This window comes from Globicephala melas, chromosome 16, assembly GCF_963455315.2.
Source record: "Globicephala melas chromosome 16, mGloMel1.2, whole genome shotgun sequence".
Classification (NCBI taxonomy): domain Eukaryota; kingdom Metazoa; phylum Chordata; class Mammalia; order Artiodactyla; family Delphinidae; genus Globicephala; species Globicephala melas.
The window spans coordinates 33,496,247-33,510,196 of record NC_083329.1 but is presented as its reverse complement, the minus strand read 5'-3'; the positions used below and the strand labels follow the sequence as shown (position 1 = coordinate 33,510,196).

General features: G+C 36.1%; 1 protein-coding gene across 2 annotated transcripts in view; it reads left to right on the top strand.

The window, feature by feature from the left end:
- The window catches only part of EXOC6 (exocyst complex component 6), a 194,976-nt gene that overhangs the window by 75,177 nt on the left and 105,849 nt on the right, over positions 1-13,950 (top strand). For both annotated transcript variants that reach the window (XM_030865100.2, XM_060286255.1), the window contains exons 11-14: positions 60-180; positions 1,672-1,743; positions 6,684-6,781; positions 10,787-10,892. In XM_030865100.2, coding sequence (XP_030720960.1) covers positions 60-180; positions 1,672-1,743; positions 6,684-6,781; positions 10,787-10,892 — 397 coding nt within the window. The remainder of the gene's footprint in view (positions 1-59; positions 181-1,671; positions 1,744-6,683; positions 6,782-10,786; positions 10,893-13,950) is intronic.

The following is a 13,950-nucleotide window of genomic DNA, read 5'->3' as shown; positions in this document are numbered from 1 at the left end:
TCCTATTTAGGTTTTAATTTTTTTTTAACTCATGTTATTTTGGTAATTACTGTTCTTAGGTTCTTTGTGGTGGAAGATCACATTTTACATGTGACCCAAGGATTAGTAACCAGGGCATACACTGATGAACTTTGGAACATGGCCCTCTCAAAGATAATTGCTGTCCTTAGAGCTCATTCAGTAAGTCAGACAATTTATGTTACTAAATTTTTAATTCAGTTACTTCTAGAAGTTCTGAAATGCATAATGTCAGAAGGAAACTATACCTCCATCAGTTCTGCATTTTTTTTTGGTAATTGCTCAGATTTGGAAGTAGTAATGACAGGCCTTTGTTTGTCTGGTAATATTGCAACTGAGTGGGGCTTCTGAAGACACTTTTAGTCCAGCATTATAGAAGATGAAGAATTAAGCTGGTCTCATTAGTCTCAACTGACCTCTTCATTAGATCACTGAAAAGCACCATGAAGAAAGGGTTTTTAATTATCAGTCCAGATTCTTTGTTTCCAAAGTAAACTCCACCATTAAAACTCAGTAGAACTTGTTCTTCGATGTTTATAATTTGTTTGCAGTAATACAGTTATAAATTTCTTAAAAATATGCAGTTCTCAGAATTTGAACTCATTTAGAATAATGACCCTTTAAGTAATGAGAATTATTTTTATGAATGAAGGTAAAATGATAAAATATTTTTATAATATGCCTTTTGTGGAAATAAAAATATGTGTTATAAAGACTATTGAAATTAATAATTTTTTAGTGTGGACTTTTTCTTAAGACAATTTTGGGAGTTTACCGTCAGTGAAATTTCCCCAAACTTAAAGTTTTATAATCTATTATTTAAAGTTTTATTATTGAGAATAGAGATTGAAAGTATTTTGCAGGAAGATTATTAGTTTAAGTGATATTTAGATTATAAATACATTATATTTTTATTTATCAGGGACATAGATTCTGGATACAGTATTTGTCCAATGAACTACAACTTTTTCTAACATATTATAATAAAGAACAATACATTTTATCATGGTTTATATTCAGGCCAGCTATGAATATGTAATATGATAGTGTGCTTCCTATTAATTCCATGGCATCACGTATGAGATCCTAATATATTAAATGCAACATATCACATTTAAAATCTTATGACATGCTATTAAGGGAACAAGAATGAATTTCACTATCCCTTTGAAATTAATTATTTTTCTTTGGTGCATTACTAAGAAAATACTTAAATTGTCATTTCTTATATTGGAGAAATATATTGATTGTATCTCTTTTATAATAGAATAAATAATTGAAAAGTAGAAATATATGGTCTATATATAAACCATTTTTTCAATTTGAAATAACTAGTTCCTTAAAATCTAAAGACTTTTAGAAATATAAGCATCATTGCTTTGACCAAAGTTTAGTGTGTACAAATTTCAGAAAAATTTCTTTTCATATAATACAGATACTTTAGTTATGTCATGTTATGATCTTTCCCTACGAAATTTTTCATGAATAGAGGAAGCCAGCTGTGGATCTAATAACCAAGACTTCAAATTTATTGTAAATCAGGCAAATTAAGGGAGAAATTTTTAAGTTTTATTTCTTAGTTTTTAACCAAATGACTCTGGTGTGTGTTTGTTTGTTTGTGTTTCCACCCCCACTTACCCTTCATTCTCGCAGTCTTATTGCACTGATCCTGATCTTGTTCTGGAACTGAAGAATCTCATTGTAATATTTGCAGATACTTTGCAGGTGGGTGATAATCTAATATTCAATTAATGGCTATTTGAGCACTTAAAGCTATTCAAAACATAGACCACACTTATTTATTTTATTGTGGCTTAATGGTGGTAAATTAGTAGTAATCAAATGTTTACTTATGTATTGATATTCTCCTATTACTCAGGACTTTTAATACCACCTCCTTCCTGATTATGAAGCTTGGACAGAGCTCAGGGAATATTACCATCTTTTAAAATATTGGTCATTCTGTTAGAGTAGATACAATATTTTTGCAGTTAAAAAAAAAAATACACGGTGTGGTGGAAAGAACCCTGAACTAGAAATTAGAAGATTAAAGTTCTGCCTGAGGATAATGAACATGAGCTGTGGAATCACAAAGACCCGGAGTTTATATTCAACCTTTGCTATTGACTAATTGTGTGTCTACAACTTTTCTAAACTTTAGATCCTCATTTGTGAAAATGAGTTTGTTAATTACTAGTTTTCAGAATTGTTTTGAGTTTTAAATGTGATACTGTATATGAAAACACATACTAGTTTGAAAGCTGTGTGTACTTATTGTCTTCCTAATTTCAGGTGTACTGTGAGCAAATCACTTTACTTCTTTGCGTTTTGGGTTTTGTTTTTCTTTTTAAAATAAGGTTAAAACTGAATTATCTTAAAACTTAATGTCTTTGTGGTTTTCAGTATCAAAGTTTTAAACTTGTCCCTCTTCCTTGATCACAGATAATAAAGAATTGATTGCATTTGTTTTTCATGCTTATATTTATGGGATTTTTATGGTTGGAATACATTTTTGGGAAATACAGACCAGCATTTTCCGAAGTGTGATAATAGATGTTACTTAAAAAGTTCTGTGGTCAAAAATGTTTAGAAAATGTTGAGTGAAATAAAACAGATTTTTCCACTAAAAGCCTATCTCAGAGCAAATTTACACCATACGTTTCCAAAAGGAAGGTGATTATGCAGCATTTTCCCAACATATTTGACACGTAAATCTTTTTTCCCCTTAGAGAATCTTTTAGATCTAGAGCTTCATAAAAAATGCTTTGGCAAATGCTAAATTGTTGGCTTTATCACAGGAGTCTTTCCATCCTAGAATAATAGTTGTCTATTTTATTCTTAAACCTAAGGAGAAGGTACCACAAGCTCCTTAGTAAATTATTTTATTGCCTTACATCTTTATTAGTTTGTGTGGCTTATACTATAATACCAAAATAATTTGGGGTTTTTTTGCTTTCATAAATTTTGTGACTAATGTATCTGTAATACTGATCTCTCTGTAAGAAAACTTAGGAAGTTTTATTAAAGGCTGCCTTAATATCTGGGGCCTATGTCTAAGTAACTTGAGGGAGCTTTGCTATCCTTAATGACTTAAAGCATTGCTACTCAAAATATGGTCCAGAGATCACAGGTCTACAAATCGTTTGTTATGGATCCATAACGAAAAGAAACTTTTGTCAGAATGTAAATCAACTATGTCACTAAGTACAAAATTTAGCTCAGTTGGCTTTTTTTTTTTTTTTTTGGTAACAAGACTTTCTTGATATCAGTATCAGCATTGATTTATATTCTGGTGCAAGCTCCTTACCTCTTTTTTAAAAACCATACAAACTGTTCTTGAGTTGGCACTTTGAGTACAACTATAGATTCAGTTGTGGACTGAGTATTTGATGTGTTTCCAAGGAACTCTGCAGAGAATCAAGGAGTAATAGACAACATTCAAATAATAGAAGCATAAAAAAGCAACAGTGATGAGTGCATAAACCCTTGTAAATATACCTCTCTCATCCTACTACTTTGAAATAAAGTTAAGGAAAACGAACCAGTTCTTCTTACTTATTCAGAAATCCTGCAGTATTTTCATTTCACTGAATACTGACAGGCTGATTATTAGGTAAATCTCATACTGAATTAATAAATACTGGCTTTTCAAGTTATACTTAATAATTGAAGAATTGAGGAAGGTCTTTTCTTTTTTAAAAAAATTTATTTTTATTTATTTATTTATTTATTTGGCTGTGTCTGGCCTTCGTTGCGGCACACGGGATCTTCATTGTGGCATGCAGGATCTTTCATTGCGGCGTGCAGGCTTCTGTCTAGTTGTGGCACGCAGGCTCAGTAGTTGCAGCACGAGGGCTCTCTAGTTGCGGCATGGGGCCTCTCCAGTTGTGGTGTACGGGCTCCAGAGCATGTGGGCTCAGTAGTTGCAGCATGTGGGCTCTCTAGTTGTGGCATGCGGGCTCAGTATTTGCTGCATGCGGGCTCTCTAGTTGTGGCACGCAGGCTTGAGAGCGTGCCGGCTTAGTTGCCCTGTGGCATGTGGGATCTTAGTTCCCCAATCAGGGATCGAACCCACATCCCCTGCATTGGAAGGCAGATTCTTACCACTGGACCACCAGGGGAATCCTGAGGAGGGTCTTTTCTAATTAACCTTTAACTAATTAAAGAATATTGCACAATATTTAGCTTTTAAAATTGGCACTTTGCCAACTTAAGGAATTTTTTTTCTTTTAAAAATGTAATTATTCCACCATTTAAAAGAAAGCTGACTAAACAATAAATTAAAAATAAAAAACACCAGCATGTTCATAGTTCTGCTTACTGCCTATTAAGCAAATAAAAAGCAAGCATTTATTGATTCGTTCATTAACATTTTTTTGAGCACCCACTATGTGCTAGCAGCCAGATGATATATACAATTATAGATATAAAAATCAGTAGAACAGTAGAGACATAAAGATTCTTGGCTTCAAGAAATTCACACTTTATGGGCTTCCCTGGTGGCGCAGTGGTTGAGAGTCCGCCTGCCGATGCAGGGGACACGGGTTCGTGCCTCAGTCTGGGAAGATCCCACGTGCCGCGGAGCGGCTGGGCCCGTGAGCCATGGCCGCTGAGCCTGCGCGTCCAGAGCCTGTGCTCTGCAACGGGAGAGGCCACAACAGTGAGAGGCCCGCGTACCACAAAAAAAAAAAAAAAAAAAAAAAGAAATTCACACTTTAGTTGTAAACAAATAAGATGTATAATAAGACATGCTAATTTAGTAATATGTTAAAGAGCTTTGGGCTCATAGAAGATAGAATGATAACTTTGATTCCAGGAGTTGGGAAAGGCTACACAGAAGGTTGAAATGTGAGCTGGATTTTGAAGGAAATGTGAGTTCAGCAAGTAGATATGAAGGAAGAGGCATTAATGGCAGACAAAATAGCATGTGCTAATTACAGGTAGAGGTATGGTATGGTGAGCATGAGACTGGCTGAGCAGCTTAATGGTGTTAGAAACTGTAGTGTTTGAGTATAAGTAAAGAAGGGCAGAGAGTGGTAATGAAACTGATAAGGTAGTTTGAGCCAGATTGTGGCATGTCTTGTGAGGCTTTCGTAAGCTTTCTATAGGGAAATGGCGTGATCAGATGTGCACTTTCAGATGATAATTTTAAGAGTTGGGCAATAGATTGAGTTGAAAGAGACAGGATGGTTGGAATTTCAGTTTAGGAAGCTCTTACAGTGGTCTAGGCAAGAGATGTTAAGGACCTGAAGTAAAACAGTGATACTGGGAAGATTTCTGGAAGAAAGAAAGGTAGTAAATGATAGAGAATGATAGGTTTGAATGAGATTTGTAAAGGAGGTAAAATCAAAAGAATTTGATGACTGATTAGATGTGTTTGTTTTGAGGGCATTTAGATGACTTTCAGGTTTCTTTCCTGATAAATTGGATTGATGATAGAACTATTAACAGGGATAGGAAATAGGAAGAACACGTGGTTTAGTCTGAAAGGGAAGAGATAAGTTAATGTGCCTGTTGGCAGACTGACTAGAGATGTCTAATTGCTGTTGGAATTAAATATTTAGAATTTATAGAGGTCTAGCTAGAGATACAGATTGAGAATAATCAGAGTAAGTAGTGTTTGAAGTCAATCAACTTGAAATTGCCCTAGAGAGCTAGAAGAAAAGATTGAAGGATAGAGATAGAAGAAAAGAGGAATCCAGAAGGACTACTCATAGATAAAAGGAGAACAAGGAGAGAGAGTGGTGTTACAGAATTCAAAACAGAAGAGTTTCAAGAAACAGAGGTAAGATGGAGTGAGAGATCATGGAATTTTATATTCAGGAGATTCTCTGTGACATTGCTAAGAGCAGTTTCAATAAAGGAATAGGAGTGAGAGAGTTAGATCGTAGTAGGTTTGGCTATGGAAGGAGTGACACAGGAAACTGAGGGAAGGCTTTTTTGTTTTCTTTAGTTGTTCTTGGTTTAAAGATGGGAGGCAATTTAGCATGTTTATTTAGTGAAGAGAAAGGAGCTAGTGGAAGTTAAAGACACAGCGGAGTAGATAATCCATGGAGCAGTTCCTGCAGGAGGAGATAGGATCAAGACCAAAGATGAAGACGTAAGCCTTGAAGGGGAATAGGGACAACTTTGAGGCGAGCAGAAATGTTAGGTCCTGATATGGGTAGCATTTCAAATGGATTTGGAGTTGCAAAGGAATAAAGTTTTGGAGTGTTACGTTTGATAACTTTTCCCTGTACAACAAAGTCAGTGTTAAATTGAAGGTACAAAAGGAAACCATCATGTTTCGGACAGAATGTATTCTCTTTTCTTCTTGTATCTTATTTAGAGGCAACTTCCCAAGACACAGATGTATAGATCACTAATCTTGAACTTTTTCTCCAATTCTGACTTCTAATACTTTTTAAGGTTAACAGTGTAATCCAGACAAAAAAGAGAGAGAAGAAATAGAAAAATTATTCCAGTTCATAAAACTCTTTCTAGACTCTTTTTTACCTAGTACAACTTAGTAGAAAGTCAAAAGGATATCTTTTTTTCATACTGTTAGGATGGCATACAATGTGATACAGTGATCACTTCAAACAGTTCTCTAGTATTCTGAACTTTAAAAAGTGATTATCTTTATTTATTTTACTTGTTTATCTGCTTTTTTGTGTGTGTTTTAGGGTTATGGTTTTCCAGTGAACCGACTTTTTGACCTTTTATTTGAAATAAGAGATCAATACAATGAAACACTGCTTAAAAAATGGGCTGGAGTTTTCAGGTTAGTCTAAGCCATGGTGCCTTAATGTAATGAAAAAGTTTGTCAGATGCTAAAGTAATTGGTTTTTGCATTTAGCAATAAAAAATGCTTATAATATTTTTTATTGTGGTAAAATATATATAACATAAAACTTACAATTTTAACCTTTTATGAATGTACAGTTCAGTGGCATTAAGTATATTCACATTGTTGCAACCATCACCACTATCCATCTCCAGAACTTTTTTATCTTCCTAAGCTGAAACTCTGTACCAGTGAAACAGTAACCCCCATTCTCTTCTTCTAGTCCCTGGCAATCACCATTCTGCTTTGTCTCTATGAATTCGACTACTCTAGGTACTTCATATAAGTAGAATCATACAATGTTTGGTTTTTGTGTCTGGATTTGTCTGTTTTTTGTGTGTCTGGATTATTTCACTTAGCATAGTGTCTTCAAGCTTCATCCATATTGTAGTATGTGTCAAAATTTCATTCCTTTTTAAGGCTAAATAATATTTCATTATGTATATCACATTTTATTTATCCATTCATCCACTTACGGATATTTGGGTTGTTTTCACCTTTTAGCAATTGTGGATGGTGCCACTATGAACCTTGGCGAACAGTTATCTGTTTGGGTCCCTGTTTTCAGTTCTTTTGGGCATATACCCAGAAGTGGAATTGCTGGATTGTATGGTTAATATATGTTAAATATTTTGAAGACCTCCATACTGCTTTCCACAGTGACTGTACCAATTATAATCAATTTTGAATTGTTCTACTTTTAGTCCTAATCTCTGTAGTTTTTTTCCCCAGATATGGGGCTGTAAATATTCAGTGGTATTTAGTACTAGAGACAAAAATTTATGGCTTATAAATTTTGTTTGGGGAAAGTGCTATTTTTACAAACAACATAATTGTTAAAATAAAAATCTTAAAGTATCTAATTAGGACAATTATTTTCACTTTAACCACTTGCCTTCGGGGCACAAAGTATTTTAATAACTATATAATTTTGTATTGCCATGAAAAGAAGTATCAACTCCCTCCTTTTTAAATTCTAAAAAAACTTTTCTCTCCCTTTCTGCCTTTCTCCCTTCCTTCCTTTCTTTTTTTCTTTGTTTCAACAAAAAGTCAATCTTGAGAGCTTACATCTAGGTTAGCCAAAATATGACAGAAACAATGTGGCAATAAAAGTTGATGTTATTAAAATAGAAAATATGTTAAATGATTTAACACTAGCTTGGCATTTACCCCATCAGTTTTCAAAACCTATGGAGGGCTGACCTTCTGAATACTGTGATAGAAATCTTTTAAAATACCGAAGTGGTTTACAAGGTTATACACTTCTATTAAGATGAACTAAATCAATCCTTATTTAAGCTTTTTGTATTAACATTCCATAGGAGTGATCTTGTCAGGATGTTGTCCCAAATGAATAATTGACAGTCTTAGATGAGTCATGTATAAATATTAACAATTTTTGATATTTAGTATTTTAGAAATAGAGGTAGTGCTTATTGATAGGGATGGTAATATATAATATATATGCCATGAGCTAATGTGATATATCTTTATTTATATATATTTGTATATAAAAATCTTTACTTATAGGATTTCTGTTATTAACTTACCCTTTTCAGAAGAGTGTTTAAGTTTTTACAGTTGCTGATAGATTTGTATTGAACCAGCTATTCTCTCTTATCTATCTTAAGACTTCTAGTAGTGAGATTGTTCCTCAAGATTGGGGAAACTGTGAGGTATTGTTTTCTCTCTGAAAAGCTAATGGGTTCTTTCAAAAAGAGATAGGATTAACATTATCTTCCATTATCATCATGGATGAGAGCAAATGATAGCATGTCAATTGTAAAATATATTTTGACTTCTACTTTCAGTACTGTTCTAGGTCATGCTTTTTGCTTAGATTTTTAAGAAGTAGCAGATTTTAAGCATTTTTTGTCCTTGATCTGTATCTTCAAAGACTGTACAAGTAGTGAATTGACAACCTAACAATTAAATGGGGAAAAAGTAAGTTATCAGTACTGAATAATTAAAACTTGATGACATCCATGATAGAATTTATGATCTGACTACTGTCATACTTTGTTTATCCATGTGTGGTTCTCTCCACCTATATTGAGAGCACTAGTGTTTTATTTATATTCTTGATTGCCTAGCTCCAAACAGAGTCGTATTTTAACTACCTTGTGCACCTCAGTGATTTACAAGCATATGACTTTATTTCCAGCCTCTCATTAAGATGCCAGAGCCATTTATCAATTAGGTATTCATCATCCACTGCCCAAACCATATCCTTCTCTTATGTTCCTTACCTCAGCAAATGTCTCTGATGAGGTAAGGTATACATCATTTGCCCTGTCTAGAAACCACGGATTCATCAGGATTATATAATACTTTCCCTCATAATCCTCATTGAGTTTCCAAATCCCATGTATTTTACTTCTTAAAAACTCTTGTTTCTGCCACTTCCTCTCTTCCTACACAAATACAGCTTTAATTCAAATTCTCGTCACTTTTTATTTGGATTATTCAGTCTTTCTAACTGGCCTTTCTCTGTTCATTATTGTCCTTTTCCTAGTTTTTCCTCCACTCTGTGAAAGTCTTCCTATGACATTCCTCTGCCTAAAACCTACTATGGTATTCCACTGCCTACAGGATAAAATCTGGGTGCCTCAGTTTGTCCATCTGCCCAGGCTCATTTTAAACCATGTCCCTTGAATACTTTATACTCCAGTAGTACTGCACTACTTGTGGTTTTACTCAAGCCCTCCCCACACTCATACTTTTTCTCCCCTTATGTTTTTGCATGTTATGTTCCATCTTTCTGAAATGCTGTTCTCCCATAATCTCATTAGAAGTGTTTCTTTTCATCTTTGAAGACCCTACAGAGCCCGTAGCTTCTCTGTAAAACTTTTCATGAGATGTCCCCCACCTACTCTGATAAAGTTAATCACTTCCTCCTTTGTCCTATTTCTGAAACTTGCGCCTCTTTTATTGTACGTATAGCACATCATTATAAACATTATAATTTGTTTGCATATCTATGTTTCCTGTTAAGCTTGAGAACAGTGATCTTGCTTTTATTTTCATGAGGGTAGGGAGTTTTCATCAGAGTTAGCCCAGACTAGCATACAATAGGTGCTCAGTACATAAAAATCAAACTGAATTATTGATTAAAAGCAAGTTGATTGGACAGCAGGTATATTAGGACAGGCTGAGTTAGGCTACGATAACAAAAATGCTCAAAGTCTCATTGGATGAACACTGGCATTTTATTTCTCACTTGCACAGAAGTCCGTAGTGGGTCTAGTAGTCCAAGATTTGAGCTTTTGACATCTGTAATTCTACTTTCTCAACATGGTGGTCTCCCCTATCACTGTGGGACTAAGGGTCGAACAGTTAGTTCATAAATGCTTTAGACTTAAAGCAACACATGTAACTTGTATTCGTGGTCCAATGGCTAAAACTAGTCATATGACTTTGCCTATTTGGTGAGTAGTAAATGTGTCTGACTTACTGAGTATAAAAGGTCCTTTTCTAAGTACAACATTATGAGAGACAAACAAATGGAAGACATTGTTTTTATCTTCAAGGAGCTGAGGGTCTAGTTGGAAAGAGAAGACAAAAAACATACAACTTGAGAGTTATTCCTATCAAGAAGTGTGTCTGGGATACTCTTCACCTCATTTTTAGTTGTAATGAGTTCATTCAGACTATATCATGTTGAGAATTGTTCTAGACTAGAAAATAAAAACTAAAGTGCTGAGAGGATGTAAAATAAACAAGTGGAAAGAAGAGATTGCACATTAATTTTGAGGGACAGACTTATTTGCTATTGAATTTCAGAATTCTAAGTGATTAGGCACTGTTTTCCTGTTTAGAACTTTAACTGACACACAAAAAATGATTTTGTAATAGTTGGGGTTTTTTAAAAGTATTGTCCTATAGCACTCTATTGATATGTTTTCTAATATTAAATTTCAATTCTGTCTTCTTTCTTAACAGGGACATTTTTGAAGAAGATAATTATAGTCCCATCCCTATTGTTAATGAAGAAGAATATAAAACAGTCATCAGTAAATTTCCCTTTCAAGATCCAGACATTGAAAAGGTACAAGCTAGTATTTAATTCAAGAATTTTCTTAAAAATAAATTAATCATTTTTATTGCTACATTATATTAATCTGATATTGTAAGTGAGAATAGCTTCTTTTGAGGCCTTTGTTATTGTTGTGTTATTTGAGAAAATTAATTATGTTTTGTTAACTTTTAAAGATTATGTTACTACTACTACTACTATTTTGGTGAGGTTAAGAAAGGACTTTCTTGGGGCTACTAGGAGCCCTTGTCCCAAATATTAGGTGGATTCCCAGGGCAGGTGTTACTATCATTGGGTGGATTCCAAATTAGATATACTAAATGTTGAGTAGATTATAGGAATAGGAGAATATTGTAAGGAAAGAGAGAATTTCTTTGAAATTTCCATCACTGTGGAAGATCTTATTTTGTGGCTTTTTTTCTAGAAATATATTTGTATAAAAAGTTTATCTTGGGGACTTCCCTGGTGGCGCAGTGGTTAAGAATCCGCTTGCCAATGCAGGGGACACGGGTTTGATCCCTGGTCTGGGAAGGTCCCACATGCCGTGAGCAACTAAGCCCATGCACCACAACTACTGAGCCTGCGCTCTAGAGCCCACGATCCACAACTACTGAGCCTATGCGCCGCAACTACTGAAGCCCACGCACTGGGAGCCTGTGCTCTGTAACAAGAGAAGCCACCGCAATAAGAAGCCCACGCACCGCAACTAAGAGTAACCCCTGCTCACTGCAAGTAGAGAAAGCCTGCACGCAGCAACGAAGACTGAACGCAGCCAAAAATAAAATAAATAAATTTATTTTAAAAAAAAAGTTTATCTTGGTTAAGTAAGAGGTGTATGAAGGCAATAGCCACCTGTAGATTTTTTCCTGAAGTAAGAATGTCTATTTTTGGAGTCAAGATGTCTGAACAAAAGACAGGCTAGAGAAAGGAAATAGACCAGCACGTAGAGTATTCTGGAAATACACCTGATTGCCCATATGCGTGCATGCACACAGAAACACACACACTTGTACCAATCCAGTATCCCTGAGTAGAATTAGATCTTATGAGAAAAGGATATCATATTTCCTGTTATTATCACCTTTTTCATTCTCTGCATTTTTGATTTTTTTCCCTTAATCTTTTTTATTTTTTCAACACTTTATAATTTAGTCCTTTTCTACATTTTTATCCCTTAATAATGAACAAGAGTGAATTCTGAATGAGTTGTGTGAATTGTGACTGTAAATTTTTATGTTACATTTGTATGTACATAAACTAAGCATATTACGTGTAATAGTCACTAAATAGAGGACCAAGTAATTTAATGCATAGCTTTTAGATTACAGCTAACACTGCCATTGCATATACCTAATTGTATTCTAATACACACAAAAGACCAGAATAATTATTCTAGTTCTGGTTTTTTTGTGTGTGTGTGGTACGCGGGCCTCTCACTGTTGTGGCCTCTCCCGTTGCGGAGCACAGGCTCCGGATGCGCAGGCTCAGCAGCCATGGCTCACGGGCCCAGCCGCTCTGCGGCATGTGGGATCTTCCCGGACTGGGGCACGAAACTGTGTCCCCTGCATCGGCAGGCAGACTCTCAACCACTGCGCCACCAGGGAAGCCCTCTAGTTCTGTATTTTTGAAACCCCAATCAAAGTTTCCCTGTCAAGAAATATTATGAGGGACTTCCCTCGTGGCGCAGTGGTTAAGAATCTGCCTGCCGGGACTTCCCTGGTGGTCCAGTGGTAAAGAATCCACCTTATAATGCAGGGGATGAGGGTTCGATCCCTGGTCAGGGAACTAAGATCCCACATGCCACGGGGCAACTAAGCCTGCATGCCACAGCTACTGAGCTTGTGCGCCTCAACTAGAGCTGCGTGCTCTGGAACACACGTGCCACAGCTACAGAGCCCACGCACCCTGGAGCCTGTGCACTACAACTAGAGAGGAGAAAACCTGCACACCACAACTAGAGAGAAGCCCACACGCTGCAATGAAGAGCCTGCATGCCTTAGCGAAGATCCTACATGCCACATCTAAGACCCGACGCAGCTAAAAATTAAATAAATAAATACTAAAAAAAAAAAAAAAAAAAAAAGGAATCCGCCTGCCAATGCAGGGGACACGGGTTCGATCCCTGGTCCGGGAAGATACCACATGCCACAGAGCACCTAAGCCCGCAGGCCACAACTACTGAAGCCCGCGTGCCTAGAGCCCGTGCTCCACAACAAGGGAAGCCACGGCAATGAGAAACATGCGCACTGCAACGAAGAGTAGCCCCCGCTCACCGCAACTAGAGAAAGCCCGCATGCAGCAATGAAGACCCAATGCAGCCAAAAATAAATACATAGACAAACGAACAAATAAATAAATAAATGTTGTGGGGTTTTTTTTGCAGTACGCGGGCCTCTCACTGTTGTGGCCTCTCCCATTGCGGAGCACAGGCTCCGGACACGCAGGCTCAGAGGCCATGGCTCACGGGCCCAGCCGCTCCAGGGCATGTAGGATCTTCCCGGACCGGGGCACGAACCCGTGTCCCCTGCATCGGCAGGCAGACTCTCAACCACTGCGCCACCAGGGAAGCCCAATAAATGTATTTTTTAAAAAAGAAATATTATGAGAATATTCTCTGTCTCACAGCTTGGCTTTGTTTTGTTTTAGTTACTGGTAATAAATGTGTTCAGGATATAGCATCTGCAAAAAGAGCGCTGGATTTGGTCTGGATTCATGTGCCAGCTCTGTCTGTGGCTTATTATGGGCAAGTGACTTACCCTATTTGGGCATTTTGCCTCATCTGTCAAATAAGGAGGTTGAACTAAATAATCTCTAATGTCTCTTCTAATTACACTAAACTATTCTAAATAGATTTATAGTTAAAAGGATATTTGACTTTGCTTGTAGGGTACTTCCAAAATATACGGCATCTGAGGATTAAGCTTGTTAGGAATTGTATTCATTGGTTTGTGTATTATTCATCATTAAAAAGAACTATCATTAAGGCAAAAGGCACATGGAAAATTTAAATGTGATAACTTAGAAATCCCATAAGTTATTTAGTAATAGTCTCTTGGTTGTGTGTTTACAT